Below are 21,594 nucleotides of genomic sequence, written 5' to 3' on the forward strand. Positions count from 1 at the left end.
AATGGGGAAAAAATGAGCATATAATAAGGTTACATTTATATACTCTCCCCTACTGTGAGTGTGAAAAATACCCATTATATGGTTTTCTTACTACACTCTCCCCTACTTTGAGTGTGAGAACTACCCATTATATGGTTACATTACTACACTCTCCCCTACTTTGAGTGTGAGAAATACTCATATGGTTACATTATTATACTCTCCTTACATTGAGTGTGAGAAATACCCATTATATGGTTATATTACTACTCTCTCCTGCTTTGAGTGTGAGAAATACCCATTAATGGTTACATTACTATACTCTCTCTATGTGGAGGGTGAGAAATACCCATTATATGGTTACATTACTACACTCTCCCCTACTATGAGTGTGAGAAATACCCATTATATGGTTACGTTACTATACTCTCTATGTGCAGTGTGAGAAATACCCATTATATGGTTACATTACTACACTCTACCCTACTTTGAGTGTGAGAACTACCCATTATATGGTTACTTTACTACACTCTCCCCTGCTTTGAGTGTGAGAAATACCCATTATATGGTTACATTACTTCACTCTCTCCTGCTTTGAGTGTGAGAAATACCCATTAATGGTTACATTACTATACTCTCTCTATGTGGAGTGTGAGAAATACCCATTATATGGTTACATTACTACACTCTCCCCTACTTTTTGAGTACGAGAAATACCCATTATATGGTTACATTACTATACTTTCTATGTGCAGTGTGAGAAATACCCATTATATGGTTACATTACTACACTCTCCCCTGCTTTGAATGCGAGAAATACCCATTATATGGTTACATTACTATACTCTCTATGTGCAGTGTGAGAAATACCCATTATATGGTTACATTATTACACTCTCCCCTACTTTGAGTGTGAGAAATACTCATTATATGGTTGCATTACTACACTCTCCTCTACTTTGAGTGTGAGAAATACCCATTATATGGTTGCATTACTACACACTCCCCTACTTTGAGTGTGAGAAATACCCATTATATGGTTGCATTACTACACTCTCCTCTACTTTGAATGTGAGAAATACCCATTAGATGGTTACATTACTACACACTCCCCTACTTTGAGTGTGAGAAATACCCATTATATGGTTGCATTACTACACTCTCCTCTACTTTGAATGTGAGAAATACCCATTATATGGTTACATTACTACACACTCCCCTACTTTGAGTGTGAGAAATACCATTATATGGTTGCATTACTACACACTCCTCTACTTTGAGTGTGAGAAATACTCATTATATGATTGCATTACTACACACTCCCCTACTTTGAGTGTGAGAAATACCCATTATATGGTTGCATTACTACACTCTCCTCTACTTTGAGTGTGAGAAATACTCATTATATGGTTGCATTACTACACTCTCCTCTACTTTGAGTGTGAGAAATACTCATTATATGGTTGCATTACTACACTCTCCTCTACTTTGAGTGTGAGAAATACTCATTATATGGTTGCATTACTACAGTCTCCCCTACTTTGAGGTATTCAAGATCCACATCTGTTTCATTTTCTTTTCTCTGCAAGTCTAAAACCATCAACCTCTGTAGAGACCCTTGTATTGTTGAATTGTTATAAGATGAAACTGAACAGTGAACATAAATTCTTGTTTTTATTTAAGTATTGCCATCATTTACTATAGATGTTATACACCTTGTTCTGCCATTATTTAGTATAGATATTTTACAAACCTTGTTTTGCCATCATTTAGTATAGACATTTTACAAACCTTGTTCTGCCATAATTTAGTGTAGGCATTTTACACACCTTGTTCTGCTATCATTTAGTATAGACATTGTATACACCTTGTTCTGCCATCATTCAGCATAGACATATGCTTTGTTTTTGTCATCATTTACTATAGATATTTTACACACCTTGTTCTGCCATCATTTAGGATAGACATTTTACACACCTTGTTCTGCCATCATTTAGTATAGACATTTTACACACCTTGTTCTGCCATCATTTAGTATAGACATTTTACACACCTTGTTCTGCCATCATTCAGTATAGACATTTTACACACCTTGTTCTGCCATCATTTAGTATAGACATTTTATACACCTTGTTCTGCCATCATTTAGTATAGATATTTTACATACATTATTTTGCCATCATTTAGTATAGACATTTTACACACCTTGTTCTGCCATCATTTAGTTCAGACATTTTACACACCTTGTTTTTATTAAAGTTGCCATCATTTAGTATAGACATTTTACATACATTATTTTGCCATCATTTAGTATAGACATTTTACACACCTTGTTCTGCCATCATTTAGTTCAGACTTTTTACACACATTGTTTTTATTAAAGTTGCCATCATTTAGTATAGACATTTTACACACCTTGTTTTGCCATCATTTAGTATAGACATTTTACACACCTTGTTTTGCCATCATTTAGTATAGACATTTTACATACATTATTTTGCCATCATTTAGTATAGACATTTTACACACCTTGTTCTGCCATCATTTAGTTCAGACATTTTACACACCTTGTTTTTATTAGAGTATTGCCATCATTTAGTATAGACATTTTACACACATTATTTTGCCATCATTTAGTATAGACATTTTACATACATTATTTTGCCATCATTCAGTATTGACATTTTACACACCTTGTTCTGCCATCATTCAGTATAGACATTTTACACACCTTGTTCTGCCATCGTTTAGTATAGACATTTTACACACCTTGTTCTGCCATCATTTAGTACAGACATTTTACACATCTTGTTCTGCCATCATTCAGTATAGATATTTTACACACCTTGTTCTGCCATCATTTAGTTCAGACATTTTACACACCTTGTTTTTATTAGAGTATTGCCATCATTTAGTATAGACATTTTACACACCTTATTTTGCCATCATTTAGTATAGACATTTTACACACCTTGTTTTGCCATCATTTAGTATAGACATTTTACACACCTTGTTTTTATTAGAGTATTGCCATCATTTAGTATAGACATTTTACACACATTATTTTGCCATCATTTAGTATAGACATTTTACACACCTTGTTCTGCCATCATTTAGTATAGACATTTTACACACCTTGTTCTGCCATCATTCAGTATAGACATTTTACACACCTTCTTCTGCCCTCATTCTGTATAGAATTTTACACTCTTGTTCTGCCATAATTTAGTATAGACATTTTACAGACCTTGTTTTTATTAGAGTATTGCCATCATTTAGTATAGACATTTTACACATTATTTTGCCATCATTTAGTAGACATTTTACACACCTTTTTTAAAATTTTTGTATAGACATTTTACACACCTTGTTTTAAATTTTTGTATAGACATTTTACACACCTTGTTTTAAATTTTTGTATAGACATTTTACACACCTTGTTTTTTATTTTAGTATTTATAGGTTACTGCTTTTATATGGGAAAATATGAACAAGTTTTTCTGTGTAATACTGCATGATGTTACGAGTGCAGTAGCTCAGAAGAAAACAAGTTCATATTTTCCTAGACATATGTAGTAGCTATTTTATTATATACTCATTTTGCTTTTCTACCTAAGACTAAATAATAAATAGAAAACATTACAAGAAACAAAGCAATTGTAGTTATGCTGGATGCTGTAAGTTTAACAGTGGATAGTAAAGTAACAGTATTAATGTGCATATAGCACTGCTCATCAACCGTTGAACTTTGTAGCATATTGCATGCTCAGACATTCATTAAAAAAATAAATCTCATTTTCATCTCCTTAAAATTGAAATCTTAAGTCATATCATGAATGAATGTGTCTTGAAACAACTTTTCCAGTTAGTCTGGAATGGAGGGACTTTGTTTTTTTATTGATGTAACTAAATTCTGCTTTTCTAGGTGTGATGGACTGGATTTATTAGCTGGGTTTATTCCATATGATGATAAGATTGGCCTTGATACAGCTGCATGTGTGTTTCTGTTATGTCATTGATAGCATGGAATCGTAACATGGAAAAATATTAAATTCTTTTGATTGAAACACTCAAGAAGATGCAGGGTTAAATGTTGTTTGTTAGAAAATATAAAATTCAGTAGAGTAAATTCTACTTTGGATTTGTATTGGAAATGTAGTCTGAATTGCAGAAAAAAATTTCAAGCTGTGGATCAGTTTTTGGAGCTCGTTTAATTCTGATTAGCATAAATAACTTAGAAAGTATATTTTGAGGAAATTCAAGGTAGAAAAAGATATTATAATTATTGTTTTATTATTACCAGCTACAAGATGAGATAATTTTATGTCCTATCACTTGCATGCTCTTTGTTGGAGTGACTCCAGCTATTTACATGACCTGTATGATTTTCTATCCCAACTATAAATGCAAACATTGTATCTAAAATATAAAAGGGGGGAAATTGGAAAGAAGCTGTGGTGTGACAGCACATTTAACCAGTGGAAATAAGACTTTTTTGTTATCTTGACTTATTGGCTTTGAGGCCAAGACCTGCCTTGTTCAGTTGCATTCTTTTTTGTGTGCAAATTTAGTGTTTTGACTTATTTGTAAAATGGGACAACTCTGAGGGAGATGGGATAGCCTTTTTCCTTAATACGCCTCTCTATGCTGTTTTAATAGACCCTTGAGAGCACAGGTCATAGTCTGGACCATTTGATTTGCGAATAGTTCTCCTAAATAACTGTTTATGTGATCAGAATGGTATTTTCAATACTATATGTCTCATGTTTTGTTGTGGAATATCATGTTTATTCATTTGCTTTGTTGACAGTTACTTTTGTGGCTCAGTGTGTTCATCCACATCATTATCTTTATCATCTCAGCTTTCAAATGGTCCACAGACAAATTTAATAAATCAAAAGCTCCAACCTCTGCTACATGAGTGTGCATTATTTGGTTACAACCAAAATCTGTTCCTAATGCATGATACTATTTTTAGACACATTGTGCAGTATAAAGCCATGCAGTATGGAAAAATACTGCATGATTCTGACAATATAAAGTTAATGGAGAAAAAAATGAGCATGTAATAAAGACCTTTTAAACACCATGTTTTAATTTTTTTTCTGTGAACAGTCAGGACCTTTGCTCTGTAATGCACATTCTGTTTTTCTTTTTAGAGGTCTGTGTTGAGTGGGACAGGAATGGAGATATGAACTTCTATCGCTATGGTGACATGGGGAAATATGACGTTGTTCTTGTGGATGAGCCCCGCTTACTGGACTATAATGACCTGATTTTAACTGGTTGCCATGTAAAGCGAGGTCTGTTACAGTGAATGTGCCATAGTCTATCTCATTTAATATCCTTCTGATACTTGAAGCTCCACTTATTGTATATTTAATGGTAGTCGAATGTAAAATTAACCCCAGTATCAGGTGAGTTCATCTATACAGTACACTTTATTTATACAATGAAATATAGTATAGAGCGGTGACTATTATCTGGTGACATCTATAATACAAGACACTTTTGTCAGACATTGAAATTTAGGATAGAGCAGTGACCAGTATCAGGTGACCTCATCAATAATACTGTACACTTTATTTATACATTGAAATTTAGTATAGAAAGGGGTTGGGTTATAATGATGATAAGGGGGAAATCATTTACACTGGACAGAATTATGTTATGGATTGCTGAATAAATTATTCATTTTTCATTAAGAGCATCTAAAAGTAAAAGAGTCTAAATTCTTTTGACATCCTGTGCTATGTAGACTTTCAATGATATATATATATATAATTATTTGGTTGAATATAAAACACGTCATTCATATAATTTAGTAACACAAACAACTGTCCTGTGTTATCAGTTACATTACAGTACAATGCACAGACATGCACTTGTTTATGTCAGAAAAAAGTGCTTAAAGGAGAGTGGGCAAATAGTATTCCTTCTTTTCTTGCTGATTTCAACAACTGCCTGTGACTACGCAGTAAGTTTTTAAATCTTCTGGGGTATAAGTAGATATATTAATTATCAAATAATTTCACTGTTATTTCTGTTCAAAAGATGTCTTTTTGTGATGAAGTGTGTGTGAGATGATAACAACATTAAGGAGGAAAGTAAGAATTTGAGCATAATGAATAACACTGAAAACGATTTGTTGATGCAGGCCACATAAGTGACAATTGTATTGAAAATAATAATATATTCATATGATCTAACATGCATAAGGTTATTTACAAAATTACTTTAACATAGTATGTGATAAACTGCATAGTTTAAATTCAGACCTGAATGTAAATTTGTAACAATCAAACCAAAAAACAATCCATTTGGGAGCTGAGACTGCCATAATGTACATGTAACTGAAAGAACCATGCTATTAATTATATATATATATATATATATATATATATACATATATATATATAAAATTATATACAAAAAATTGTTCTCGTATGTATACACATAAAAAGGATACAAAGACATGACACTTAAATGTGTGTAGTATCAGTGTGAATGCTATCATCATACAATGTTACTGCTGAGAAATTCATATAATGCTAAAACAAGTTATGTTCAAATGATATAACCTGTCTACAATTATTGTACCAAATTTAACTACCACCTAGGACGCTATACCCCAAGGCAGATGGTGGGGTGGTGGTGGAAAATGTAAAATTTATGATCTCTAAATATACTACCCGTATCTCCAAGAAGAGAGCTAAAAAGAAGGAAAAGCAAAAGCGTACTTTGGATCTACGCCATCGTCTCCCGTAGACGGACGGATGCCAAGATCTCCAAGAATTCTTTGCAAGTGACGCTAAGGATGCTGACCCATATATTCATACTCCTTAACTATCTTCCATTGGCTGAACGAGTCATGTGACCTCATTCCTGGGTTCGGCTGGCCCCCCAATGGTCAATATTGCTTTGTTTCAATTGCATAACAAAGCCCATTCACCTCTCATCACAAATATCCTTGCACTAGTGCAAATAGTTTTGTGATGAAGTATGTGTGAGAGGATAACAACATTAAGGAGGAAAGTAAGAATTTGAGCATAATGAATAACACTGAAAATGATTTGTTGATGCAGGCCACATAAGTGACAATTGTATTGAAAATAATAATATATTCATATGATCTAACATGCATAAGGTTATTTACAAAATTACTTTAACATAGTATGTGATAAACTACATAGTTTAAATTCGGACCTGAATGTAAATTTTTAACCATCAAACCAAAAAACAATCCATTTGGGAGCTGAGACCACCATAACACAGGAACCATGCAAGTCACCCACTTTGCATGGGGCCTGTGCAGCCCCAAAATGGACTGTGGCCCGCATCAACCGTGCCTTTCTCAGTCTGCTCCCCGACATTTGTGACTCCCACATGAGAATGATAGAAGTGCCAGCTGTGAAGATTGCACCTAGTGAACGACTATCAATGCTGTTATATTCACATTTAAGTTATATTGTTCTTGACTTCAGCTGAGGTTTCATCGTGTGTACTTTTCCTGTCATATTTATCAGCAGTGAACCCACTTGCTATTCTGATGTGATTATACAGTGTGTTCAGGTCTGTGAACGCACTAGACCTGAAATGGAAAGAAATGTTTGCGCGAGTATTTATTTGGCATGAAAATAATGTGATATAACCTATCTATATATAATGTAGGGATTAGTGGTGCACCTGATATTTACCCCAGTTATGATTATGATGGAAAATGTACTTGAAGGTGGATTTTAAACAAAATGTAACTGAGAACACCCGATACCTCTTTGTGTGCAAACTTAACTGAAACCCCAAAAGAAATTAGAGGTTGGAGTGACGTTCAGAACATTTAATATATTGTTTGAAAGCATCTGATTTCCATCACCCTAATTGACGAATCTGACTATCGGACAAGCCCTGCTCAGCAGCAGTTGTTGCTGCTCCGATTCTAAAGCTATGACTCTTAAAGCATTTTGGATCAAATCGGCAGAACTGCAGAGCGAGTTTTAGCTGTGCATTGAATTCTGGCCGAGTTATAGGTGTGTTTGAAAGATACATAAATATTGGGCCTGGACCAGTACCTCACTTTTGGATGTATTGCTGGAGATTTGAGACCAGACACACTGCAGTATTATTGTTTTTTTTTTTTAATTTTTAAAGTGAACTTCTGACCCTGACTGTTTGAAGGTGTTAAATATCAGAGTGATGGAATGGTGATCAAGAGCCAACTGATCAATGTGCAACAGATTAGGGTTATGGAGGCTAAGGGACTGTCACTGTGATCTCCCCAGAGCCAACTGATCAATGTGCAACAGATTAGGGTTATGGAGGCTAAGGGACTGCACTGTGATCTCCCCAGAGCCAACTGATCAATGTACAACAGATTAGGGTTATGGAGGCTAAGGGACTGTCACTGTGATCTCCCCAGAGCCAAATGATCAATGTGCAACAGATTAGGGTTATGGAGGCTAAGGGACTGTCACTGTGATCTCCCCAGAGCCAACTGATCAATGTACAACAGATTAGGGTTATGGAGGCTAAGGGACTGTCACTGTGATCTCCCCAGAGCCAACTGATCAATGTACAACAGATTAGGGTTATGGAGGCTAAGGGACTGCACTGTGATCTCCCCAGAGCCAACTGATCAATGTACAACAGATTAGGGTTATGGAGGCTAAGGGACTGTCACTGTGATCTCCCCAGAGCCAACTGATCAATGTACAACAGATTAGGGTTATGGAGGCTAAGGGACTGTCACTGTGATCTCCCCAGAGCCAACTGATCAATGTACAACAGATTAGGGTTATGGAGGCTAAGGGACTGCACTGTGATCTCCCCAGAGCCAACTGATCAATGTACAACAGATTAGGGTTATGGAGGCTAAGGGACTGTCACTGTGATCTCCCCAGAGCCAACTGATCAATGTACAACAGATTAGGGTTATGGAGGCTAAGGGACTGTCACTGTGATCTCCCCAGAGCCAACTGATCAATGTACAACAGATTAGGGTTATGGAGGCTAAGGGACTGTCACTGTGATCTCCCCAGAGCCAACTGATCAATGTACAACAGATTAGGGTTATGGAGGCTAAGGGACTGCACTGTGATCTCCCCAGAGCCAACTGATCAATGTACAACAGATTAGGGTTATGGAGGCTAAGGGACTGTCACTGTGATCTCCCCAGAGCCAACTGATCAAAGTGCAACAGATTAGGGTTATGGAGGCTAAGGGACTGTCACTGTGATCTCCCCAGAGCCAACTGATCAATGTGCAACAGATTAGGGTTATGGAGGCTAAGGGACTGTCACTGTGATCTCCCCAGAGCCAACTGATCAATGTGCAACAGATTAGGGTTATGGAGGCTAAGGGACTGTCACTGTGATCTCCCCAGAGCCGACTGATCAATGTGCAACAGATTAGGGTTATGGAGGCTAAGGGACTGTCACTGTGATCTCCCCAGAGCCAACTGATCAAAGTGCAACAGATTAGGGTTATGGAGGCTAAGGGACTGTCACTGTGATCTCCCCAGAGCCAACTGATCAATGTGCAACAGATTAGGGTTATGGAGGCTAAGGGACTGCACTGTGATCTCCCCAGAGCCAACTGATCAATGTGCAACAGATTAGGGTTATGGAGGCTAAGGGACTGCACTGTGATCTCCCCAGAGCCAACTGATCAATGTGCAACAGATTAGGGTTATGGAGGCTAAGGGACTGTCACTGTGATCTCCCCAGAGCCAACTGATCAATGTGCAACAGATTAAGGTTATGGAGGCTAAGGGACTGTCACTGTGATCTCCCCAGAGCCAACTGATCAATGTGCAACAGATTAGGGTTATGGAGGCTAAGGGACTGTCACTGTGATCTCCCCAGAGCCAACTGATCAATGTGCAACAGATTAGGGTTATGGAGGCTAAGGGACTGCACTGTGATCTCCCCAGAGCCAACTGATCAATGTGCAACAGATTAGGGTTATGGAGGCTAAGGGACTGTCACTGTGATCTCCCCAGAGCCAACTGATCAATGTGCAACAGATTAGGGTTATGGAGGCTAAGGGACTGCACTGTGATCTCCCCAGAGCCAACTGATCAAAGTGCAACAGATTAGGGTTATGGAGGCTAAGGGACTGTCACTGTGATCTCCCCAGAGCCAACTGATCAATGTGCAACAGATTAGGGTTATGGAGGCTAAGGGACTGTCACTGTGATCTCCCCAGAGCCAACTGATCAAAGTGCAACAGATTAGGGTTATGGAGGCTAAGGGACTGTCACTGTGATCTCCCCAGAGCCAACTGATCAAAGTGCAACAGATTAGGGTTATGGAGGCTAAGGGACTGTCACTGTGATCTCCCCAGAGCCAACTGATCAATGTGCAACAGATTAGGGTTATGGAGGCTAAGGGACTGCACTGTGATCTCCCCAGAGCCAACTGATCAATGTACAACAGATTAGGGTTATGGAGGCTAAGGGACTGTCACTGTGATCTCCCCAGAGCCAACTGATCAATGTGCAACAGATTAGGGTTATGGAGGCTAAGGGACTGTCACTGTGATCTCCCCAGAGCCAACTGATCAATGTGCAACAGGTTAGGGTTATGGAGGCTAAGGGACTGTCACTGTGATCTCCCCAGAGCCAACTGATCAATGTGCAACAGATTAGGGTTATGGAGGCTAAGGGACTGTCACTGTGATCTCCCCAGAGCCGACTGATCAATGTGCAACAGATTAGGGTTATGGAGGCTAAGGGACTGTCACTGTGGTCTCCCCAGAGCCAACTGATCAAAGTGCAACAGATTAAGGTTATGGAGGCTAAGGGACTGTCACTGTGATCTCCCCAGAGCCAACTGATCAATGTGCAACAGATTAGGGTTATGGAGGCTAAGGGACTGCACTGTGATCTCCCCAGAGCCAACTGATCAATGTGCAACAGATTAGGGTTATGGAGGCTAAGGGACTGCACTGTGATCTCCCCAGAGCCAACTGATCAATGTGCAACAGATTAGGGTTATGGAGGCTAAGGGACTGCACTGTGATCTCCCCAGAGCCAACTGATCAATGTGCAACAGATTAGGGTTATGGAGGCTAAGGGACTGCACTGTGATCTCCCCAGAGCCAACTGATCAAAGTGCAACAGATTAGGGTTATGGAGGCTAAGGGACTGTCACTGTGATCTCCCCAGAGCCAACTGATCAATGTGCAACAGATTAGGGTTATGGAGGCTAAGGGACTGTCACTGTGATCTCCCCAGAGCCAACTGATCAATGTGCAACAGATTAGAGTTATGTAGGCTAAGGGACTGCACTGTGATCTCCCCAGAGCCAACTGATCAGTGTGCAACAGATTAGGGTTATGGAGGCTAAGGGACTGTCACTGTGATCTCCCCAGAGCCAACTGATCAATGTGCAACAGATTAGGGTTATGGAGGCTAAGGGACTGTCACTGTGATCTCCCCAGAGCCAACTGATCAATGTGCAACAGATTAGGGTTATGGAGGCTAAGGGACTGTCACTGTGATCTCCCCAGTTCTCAGGAAGGCATGGAATGCCAAGGAAAACATAGCTCGAAATAGGAGCTGTTTGTACCAAGAAGTTATAGTGCAAGTGGATAAGTTTTTCTAACATAACACTTATCAATTGGCAATCTCACATCACAAGAAACTTTATTTCTGTGGCATGCTTGCAGCAGTTTCTGTATTAGAAAAGAGTTTGTAGGGTCTGCATAATTATTGATTTTGTGTAAAAACCCAATGGCAGATACATATGAGGATATTGTTGCTGAGGCATAGTGCTTGTTAACCAGATAAGAGATGAAAAGTGCCAAATTAGCCTGAGAGACTGGGATTGAGGTTTCCAAGGTATATTTTGCAGTTAAAGCTCAATATAAGTTCCAGCTGCGTTGGGAGGCTGCTTTTGACATTCGTGTCAGTGTACTATCCAGTAGCGTATCAAGTGTGTTTGTTAGTGAATCAAGTTGGGAAGTGCTGGTATTGACACGGGTTCTGGGTCCGCATGTGGAGCCAAGGTCCGGAATCTGTGCACCTGCAATCGAGAAAGAGCATCAGCCAGAACATTTTTCTTTCCCAGGATGTGACAGGTTTGAAATAGTATTTTGTTTCTGAGGCATGCAAGGACCAGGTCTCTAACAAGGTACATAATGGAAGGGTTCTTTGAGGTTTGCTTATTTACAATATCAACCAATGCCTTGTTGTCAGTGTGAAAGTAAATGCAATTGTTTGCAAGTTGAGGGGCCCAAATTTTGATGGCTAGAACAATTGGATATAGCTCAAGGACTGTGATATCTAGTGCTCGCCATTCTTTATTCCACGTGCCATAGAACCATTTGCTGCCTAGTACACCGCTATAGCCAATTGTGCTTGATGCATCAGTGTGCAAATGAATGGCATCAGAGTCCAGCCAGCGATCAGGGAGGAATAAAGATTTACCATTAAATTCTCTTAGGAATGTGTACCACAGCTGCAGATCAGCCCGAACATCCCTCGTAATGCGTATGAAGTGATGTGGTTTTGACACACCCACTGTCAGATCAATCAACCTTCTCAAGAAAGCTCTGCCTGGCAGGACAACTGCACATGCGAAATTGAGTGTACCAATTATAGATTCGAGATTATGGAGTGTCATTTTTGTTTTTTGTAGACAGAGTGTTATCAGACTGTAGCAGTTCTGGAGTTTATCTATGGGAAGTTTTACCTCCATCTTGATTGTATCTAGTTCATAGCCCAAAAAGGTCAATGTTGTACTGGGAAGAAATGTTTTTTCCTCAGACATGGGAACCCCAATATCTGCACAAAGAATTAAGAATTGGTCTAATTTCTCCTTACAGGTGTGATAGTTTGATTCCAACAGAAGAAAGTCGTCTAAAACATGTACCATGTGACCAATGCCCAATTTGTGTCCTGCCACCCATTGTAATGCAGTGCTTAAATATTCAAAGATTTTACAACTGGAGTTACAGCCCATGGGAAGGCACTTGTCATAATAATATAGGTCATTCCAAGAGAAGCCAAACATATGATACTGAGTTGGGCAGAGTGGAACAATTCTGAAGGCACTAGCTATGTCAGTTTTTGCCATAACACAACCTCTACCAAGTTTTTTAATGATTGCAATAGCATGTTCCACAGTTTGATATTGAACAACACTTTTTTCCGGGGATATGGGACCTGGCCTGATATCTCCCTTTATGGACAGATACAAATAAAATTGAAAGCAAAATTAGTACAAGAGCTAACCTAGCCAAGTTACCGTTGAATGATTGTGCGTTATTTTATAACATGCATTGAGAAGAGCTCCCCGAAGTGACTTATAAAGGTGCCACTGTCCTTTATGGGACAAATGAATGCCATCTGAGCGAAACTTCTCCCTCACATGAGGCCTTTCAAAGGCAAATTTGCTATTATGGTCCCAAAATGTTAAATAAGGATAAGCAGACACTTCAGATCGCACAATATCATTGACCTCCTTTGCTAAGTGACAGTACATATCCTTATAGTTTTTATCGGCTGCTTCATTGTTATGGTTTAGTATTCCCGTGACCCCAACTTGGTGTAATGTTGCCGGGAATCTAGGCATAAGCTGACACAGAACGATCTGTTTAACCTTATATTTCTTATGTAAAAGCGTAGCCAATGCGACCATCTTATGTGCAGTTACCTCTGGCGATGCCTCTGCGTTTACATCGTTGTCCCCAATCAGAAGAATTACAATATCAGGGCTTCTTAAGCGGACTTCATTCATGTCAAGGCGCATAAACTTGTCGATTGTGCGCCCACCGATACCCTTCATGTTTACATTACAAACTTCCGTTACATTAAAAGACGGACTTAGTCTAAGATCCGTCCAGGACCTCAAATACCGATCTAACCATTTACAAAGTGAATGGCCCATAATAAGTGCTTTTGTCATTGTCTTTCCAAGAAATAAACGATGGCTATGTACATAAAGAAAATTCTACTAACCTTCTTCTTTCCAAAGTGCGAGCAAGAAAATGATCCTCACAATTATGAGAAATAATTATGCAAAAAAACAGGAACACTTAAAAGGATCGAAAGGAAAAAGAAGAAAAATGTAAAATTTATGATCTCTAAATATACTACCCGTATCTCCAAGAATTCTTTGCAAGTGACGCTAAGGATGCTGACCCATATATTCATACTCCTTAACTATCTTCCATTGGCTGAACGAGTCATGTGACCTCATTCCTGGGTTCGGCTGGCCCCCCAATGGTCAATATTGCTTTGTTTCAATTGCATAACAAGGCCCATTCACCTCTCATCACAAATATCCTTGCACTAGCGCAAATAGTTTTTTAAAAAATTTGCACGTGTGTGATCAGACATGACAGCATGTCCAAATTAACCTAAATGTCTCTAGGTTATAAAAGTATGTAACAAGAAAGAAAGTTTAACAAGTTAGGTAAAATCTAAGAAACAATTTTTTTTCTAAGAATACAAAGTGAAATATCCAAGAACATTTACAGTGTTGTGAATTAAATTCCAAATAATCCTAAATATCTTATCATAAGTCCAAAAGCGTGAATGTTCTGTATGAATTCCATTGAACTTGAATCTCCTGATGTACCAATAGTCTCCTATTACACCTCTATGACCTTAAAATAAGTAATGGAAAAGAGTAAGAAGCATCAAGCTTTGTAAAATTCAGTTGATAATTTACTTTTCTTGAATACATAGTAAAAATGGGAAAAAACTGAATTGTGAAGGAAAAAAAATCACAAAGTATCCTAGAATTTTTAACACAAGCCCTAATGATTAAAGTATTCAATAAACTGATTCAGGTCAGATCTTACAACATGAATAAATAATTTTTCCAGTAACAAGTTTTCATACTCCTCTACCTAACATAGGTCACTATTAGCATATTCTAAAAAAAATATTAACTAATGGAAAATTTCATTCTTGAAGGTACAAAATGTTTACAAGATAAATTTTAGTTTTAATTAGAAGGTATGTTACTAAAATTATAATACAAAACATGGAAAATACAATGTCCTTGATTCAGACCATGATAAATATGTTGACTTATATTAATAATGATCCTAATATTAAACCCAGACTCATAGAGTAAATATTAGCTATGTATTAGTTGTTTACAGAATAAAAAAGATCAATGATTTTGGCCAGGTACACAGTGAACTTTTGATTCTGGACAAGGTAAGCTACAGAATATGACTTTAGATCACCTACATCAGTTAATAAAATAAAACAAACTAAAAAAAAAACTATCCAACAATGCAAATTAAATATACATAACACGTCATTCATCAAGAAAAAGAAAGATCTATGCAATACAATTTTCTTGTAACTATTAGACAAATGCCATGTGGTAAAAATTTACACAAGATGAAGTCTCATGAATGACCAAAAATATGCATAAAACAGTGTAATATTTCTATACATGTGAAAGTGCTATTAAATTAAGTATTCCCTTGATGTGATTGATGTCAATTATTTATTCCTGCAAGATAAAACTCAACCTTAATAATTTCTGCTTGTTTTGCATCCTGCCAATGAACGTTAGGTGGTTGTGATCACTAAATGTAATAATCAGAGAAGGAGCTGAACTAATATACACTTCAGAGTGTTGCAAGCCAGTATTAAAGCCAAACATTAATTCTCAATTGTTGAATAATTTCTCTGGTGGTTGTTTAATTTCTTAGAAAACTAACACACTGGATGATCTAAACCATTTTTGTCTTCTTGAATCAATACTGCACCAACCCCAACATCACTTGCATCAACAGACATCTTAAATGATTGGCTGAAATTTGGAGCTGAAAGAACTGGTGAACTCTTAAGTATGGCCTTTAACTTATCAAAAGCTTCCTGACCTTTTTCAGATGAAGGAAACTTGGTTTTCTTACTCAACATATTTGTCAGAGGTTCCACAGTTATAAAAAAAATTGGAACAGACAGGGTCCTTACAAATAACGTGCAAGTGAAAAGGCATAAACTGTCTTCTTTAGCTGGTGATAAGAATGGCAAAAAATATACTTAGTTTTACATCCTAAATTTCCTCAAAATATACTTTCCTAATTCTGCAAATCTGAATTACATGAGCCGCATCATGGTTTCCCAAGCTGGATTACACATTTTGAAAATGTACTGTAATTTCAACTATATTCCAAGTGCAATTACTTCCTCCTTACTGCACTCAAAATGAAATAAACATTATATTCCATAGCATCTTTTTGATAATTGTAATTGAAAGACTTCATATTTTTTCCACATTATAATTTCAAACATTCAGTGACAGAAACAGAAACACACTTGCAGATGTCAACATGCTGCTGAAATCGGATATACTTGATGGCACAGATAAATCCAGTCCATAGTCATGAAATTCTGTAGAATCAACAAAAATAACAAAATTTATTCATTCCAGATCAAATGGAAAAGTTGTTGCAATGTGATTCCATTCATAATATGACTCCAAATTTCAATTTTAAGTTGACCAAAACACCATTTTCTCTCGAAAGTTATGTCTAGCGCATGATCAAATTCAAATTTATCTGGTCGGAGTTATATGTGCATTAATAATGTTGTTGTGTATTGATGACTGTGCACTTGTGTATTTAGTTTGGAACATGGCATACTTTTAGTTACTTTGTTTTTTGTAGTCTATTTTTGTCTATATAGTTAAACCTTAGGTAGAATAAGAAAATGAGCAAATAATGAAAAGGTTACTGCATTTATAATTTAAGATATGAATCCAGATCACAAAAGATGTTGTGTCACATGAAATGATTTGACGAACAAAACCAAATGATGACTTTAGATTCCAAATGACATGGTATTAAATGAAACAATGTAGTGTGAAATGAAATGATTTAACCCCAAAAATGAAATAATGAATTCAGATTTCAAATGACATGATTTTAAATGAAATGACTTAGTATGAAATTATATAATTTAAAGAACAAAGCAAAATGATGAAATCTGCTTCCAAATAGGTGGTATTAAATAAAATGATGTAGTCTAAAATGAAATGATTTAACTCAACAAATGAAATAATGAATTTTAATGCCAAATGATCTGGTATTTAAAAAAATGATTTAAACAACAAAATGGAATGATGAATTCTGATTCCAAATGATGTGATATTAAATTTAATTTACATAGCATAAAATCAAATGATTTAAACCCATAAACGAAAGGATGAATTCAGATTCCAAATGATGTGATATTAAATACAACGATTTAAAAAAGAAAATGGAATGATGAAATCTGTTTTCAGATGATGTATTAAATAAAATGATGTAGTCTAAAATGAAATGATTTAATCCAACAAAAGAAATGACAAATTTAAAATCAAAATGATTTGGTATTGAATTAAATGGTCTGAAGAACTGAATGGAAAAATGCATTCAGATTTTTTATTTTTTCTCTTTCAAAGAAATAAATAGTGAATAATAAACAGTTGCCACCTTTGGAGTGTTTTGTGATGAAATCAGCACAGATATGCTTGAATAAACCCAAATTTAGCAATGATGTATGAACATACCAAGGAAAGGTGTCATTGATAGATTTCATCAGGGTTTGTAAAAAAGACCCATAAAACCAGCAGAGTGAGTTCTAAGTAATAGCATGTTAACCCTTGGGGTAAAGACAGTTTTGGATACTCTCTCTCTCTCTGTCTCTCATCGACATAAAACAATTTATTATTGCTATTATTATTATATCAATGTTAGCTTTTAACTTTTCAGTACTGACTCGGTTTAAAATCAACTAATAATAGGACTGTCTCCAAAAATCTAATCCTGTCAGTTTCATATGCCTCCACAAATCATGTAAATGGTGTATATATTGCTTTATTTCTCATGTGTTGGTCATTTTTTGGTAAAAGTACATAAAGGGAAAAGTGTATAAGGCATGATATTGTCTTTGGGTATATTTTTAAAGTGTGTGATCAGTAAACAGCAATAATAATATAAGGCTGAATGCATATATTGATTGAGACTATGGTCATTAGAATATATATTTTGGGAAGTGAACATTAACATGGAAGTTTATTAAAGCATTTTTATTACAAATATAATAAAAATTGACCTGAGGCTTGTGCAGACAGCATTTATACAAGTTGAAGCAATTGGAATAATAGTCAAATTATTACTTTTGTAGCTTATATTTCTGTCCATATCTTATCCTTTTTATCAGCCATAACTGTAGTATTTTATCTCCCAATATATTAAACCTAATAACAAAACAATAACTGTAGTCTTATATCTCCCAATATATTAAACCTAATAACAAAACAATAACTGTAGTATTTTATCTCCCAATATATTAAACCTAATAACAAAACAATAACTGTAGTCTTATATCTCCCAATATATTAAACCTAATAACAAAACAATAACTGTAGTATTTTATCTCCCAATATATTAAACCTAATAACAAAACAATAACTGTAGTATTTTATCTCCCAATATATTAAATCTAATACCAAAACAATAACTTTGTATTTTTTGTGAATGTCTAGCATTAACTGAATCAGGTAGTTAAATAGTTTCATTCTTCAGCAGTTTTCCACCTACATATTATTTCTGCCATGTCTAAATTTAAAAAAAAAAGAAGATAGATAGTCATATATGATTTTTTTTAAAGTTTCTTAAGTCTAATCATTCGATTCATGATAATCAAAAATTGTGAAGGCAAAAAATATTTTGCAAAATTAGAGACATGATACGTGCTTTTCTTTTTAGTCATAAAACACTCCATGGGAGGCAACTGTTTATTATTCACATATTCATTTCTTTCAAAAGCTATGACTAAGCACCCCCATCCACAACCACAATTGTTAACTCGTTTGTAATGGAGTGGGGGATGTTTCAAATGCACATAATTCCAACGATTCATTTTTACTTATATTTGCATAAAACATATTTAAAAAATCAATGTCATACTTCAATTTAGTTTGTTAAAATGAAAGGGAACTATGTAAAAAGAGTTGAAATTGCTGCAGCATTTGGATAATTTTGATAGTTATTTAGAATCACATTACATACGTGTGGAATGTCCCCAGTTTAATTTTATAATGTCTGCCACTGACACTTTGTACACACATGTATTTGTTCCCCATTCTGACGGTAAAAATTCTGATGCATTGTTTCTTGGAACCACAGATACATTGCAAACGACATGTATGTGTGTGTGTTTGTGTATGTATATATATATATATATATATATATATATATATATATATATATATATATGTATCTATATATAAGGCATTGTAAATAGATCTTTATTGTCAAAATATTGTTAAAATAAAGATGCCCCTGTTTTGATGGTAAAAATCTCATGTCCCTTTGTATGTTTTACTAGAATGTGTTTGTCTGAATGCAATTAACTTAATTTGAGTGTGACTTGGATTTCATTATAGGAAGACCAATATCAAGTGTTCTGTTTTTTTTTTCAGTTGTTAGTTAGTCTTCACTAGATGATAAAATATCTTTGGTGTACCGTTAGAACAGCTGTAAAAATGAAGGCCTAGAATATGGGTTTATTTCAAAAGTTTATCTGTCTTCTCTGTCAGAGTTTCTAAAACTGTCATATATTCTTTTGATTTTAAAATGCACATCCTGTGAAATTACAAAAATATAGGTACATCTTTCTGTGAGACAAACAAATTAAAAACTGGTCGGGATACTAACGTTTTTAAAGAATATTCATAAAGCCGTTTAAAATGTTCTATTGCGGCTAGAAAATACTTGAAGTAAAAAGTCCTTTTTAGCAGCTTTATATGCATACAAACAATTATTATTAAGTCACTGATGCCTGCATCAATAGTGTGTAGTAAGGTCACTATGTGAACTGATAGCAGGTGGTGTACAGTATTTACTACCAGCCAGTAGGAATCCATAAGGATCAGAGTTGTGTTGATAGCAAAGGGCCATTCAGCTTGAATGTCATATTACCATGGATAGAAACTATCAAATCATTTGGAATCTAAATTCATTTCATTTGTTGGATCAGATCATTTTATTTTAGATTACATTATGTTATTTAATGCCACATCATTTGGAACCAGGTTTCGTCATTCCATTTTCTTCTTAAAATCATTTTATTTAATATCACATCATTTGGAACCAGGTTTCATCATTCCATTTTCTTCTTAAAATCATTTTATTTAATATCACATCATTTGGAACCAGGTTTCATCATTCCATTTTCTTCTTAAAATCATTTTATTTGATATCACATCATTTGGAACCAGGTTTCGTCATTCCATTTTCTTCTTAAAATCATTTTATTTAATATCACATCATTTGGAATTTGAATTTATCATTTCATTTATGGGTTTAAATCATTTGATTTTATGCTATGTAAATTAAATTAATAAAACTTTTGGAATCAGAATTTATCATTCTGTTTTGCTGTTTGAATCATTTTATTTAATACCAAATCATTTGGAATTTAAATTCATTTTTTCATTTGTTGAGTTAAAGCATTTCATTTTAGATGACATCATTTTATTTAATACCACATTGTTTGGAATCTCAATTCGTTTCTGGGGTTGAATCATTTCATTTCATGTTACATTTTTTTATAATACATAGCATCATTTGGAATCTGAAATCATCATTCCATTTTTTGGGCTAAATCATTTCATTACACACTACATCATTTCATTTAATACCACATCATTTGGAATCTAGATTCATCATTCGGTTTTGTTCGTTAAATCATTTCATGTGACACCATATCATTTGTAATCTTGATTTATCATTTAATTTGTTGGGTTAAATCATTTGATTTCATACTACATCATTTGATTAATGTAATTTTGGCAGTGACAGCTGCCCATGTGTACCATGTCTTATCCTGTACCATGTTTCTAACTAAAATGGATTCAGTTTTTAAGAAGTAATGAAAAATATGTTTTCAATGATGACGAGAATATCTGTTAGTAAGAATGATGTCTTTATATCTCAGAAACTGTGATATTGTTTTAATTGTCTGGTTATTAGAAATAGATGGAACAAATTAAGTTTAAATGACTTACATAATTTTGACAGAAACATGCAGTAACTTTCTATGCATCTGAACATAATACAAGGTTTGTTTTATTTTTTAAAATATATCAGCACATTAATTCAGATAAAAACATCATGGAGTTTGACATAATTAATTCTTATCTTGAATATATTTTGTCTGTTAGGAAAAGATTGGATATATGGTAACCAAGGTGGGACCCCAGATGCTGTAGGTGTGGTACTCAAGGTCTTAGACGATGGAAGAGTTGTGGTATGTTTTCAAATATGTGTCAGTCAATCCTCATTCATTATTATCATACACTGTTGAGAATGGTAACCAAGGTGATACCAAGAGGCTGACTGTAGCTGTGGTACTAAAGGTCTTAGAAGATGTAGGAGTTATCTTATGCTTTAAAATATGCATCTGTCAATTCTCATTCATTCCACTGTCAATAAATATGGAACCATGATTGGGAATATGTCATTGTCGATTCTCATTCATTCCACTGTCAATAAATATAGGACCATGATTGGAAGTATGTCATTGTTAATTCTCATTCATTCCACTGTCAATAAATATGGAACCATGATTGGGAATATGTCATTGTCAATTCTCAT

At 35.4% G+C, this 21,594-nt stretch overlaps 2 protein-coding genes across 3 annotated transcripts in view; one reads left to right on the forward strand and one right to left on the reverse strand.

Annotated features, from left to right (window-relative positions):
• LOC149800706 (uncharacterized) overlaps window positions 1–21,594 on the forward strand; it is a 154,941-nt gene that overhangs the window by 98,807 nt on the left and 34,540 nt on the right. For both annotated transcript variants that reach the window (XM_089954751.1, XM_089954752.1), the window contains exons 17-18: window positions 5,139–5,282; window positions 21,162–21,247. In XM_089954751.1, coding sequence (XP_089810877.1) covers window positions 5,139–5,282; window positions 21,162–21,247 — 230 coding nt within the window. The remainder of the gene's footprint in view (window positions 1–5,138; window positions 5,283–21,161; window positions 21,248–21,594) is intronic.
• LOC149800707 (uncharacterized) lies at window positions 11,922–15,712 on the reverse strand. The gene has a single exon (XM_089954422.1). The coding sequence runs from the start codon at window positions 13,053–13,055 to the stop codon at window positions 11,922–11,924; it is 1,134 nt and encodes a 377-aa protein (XP_089810548.1). The 5' UTR covers window positions 13,056–15,712.

This window comes from Sinohyriopsis cumingii, chromosome 4 (assembly GCF_028554795.1).
Source record: "Sinohyriopsis cumingii isolate HCF-2022 chromosome 4, ASM2855479v2, whole genome shotgun sequence".
Taxonomy (NCBI): Eukaryota; Metazoa; Mollusca; class Bivalvia; order Unionida; family Unionidae; genus Sinohyriopsis; species Sinohyriopsis cumingii.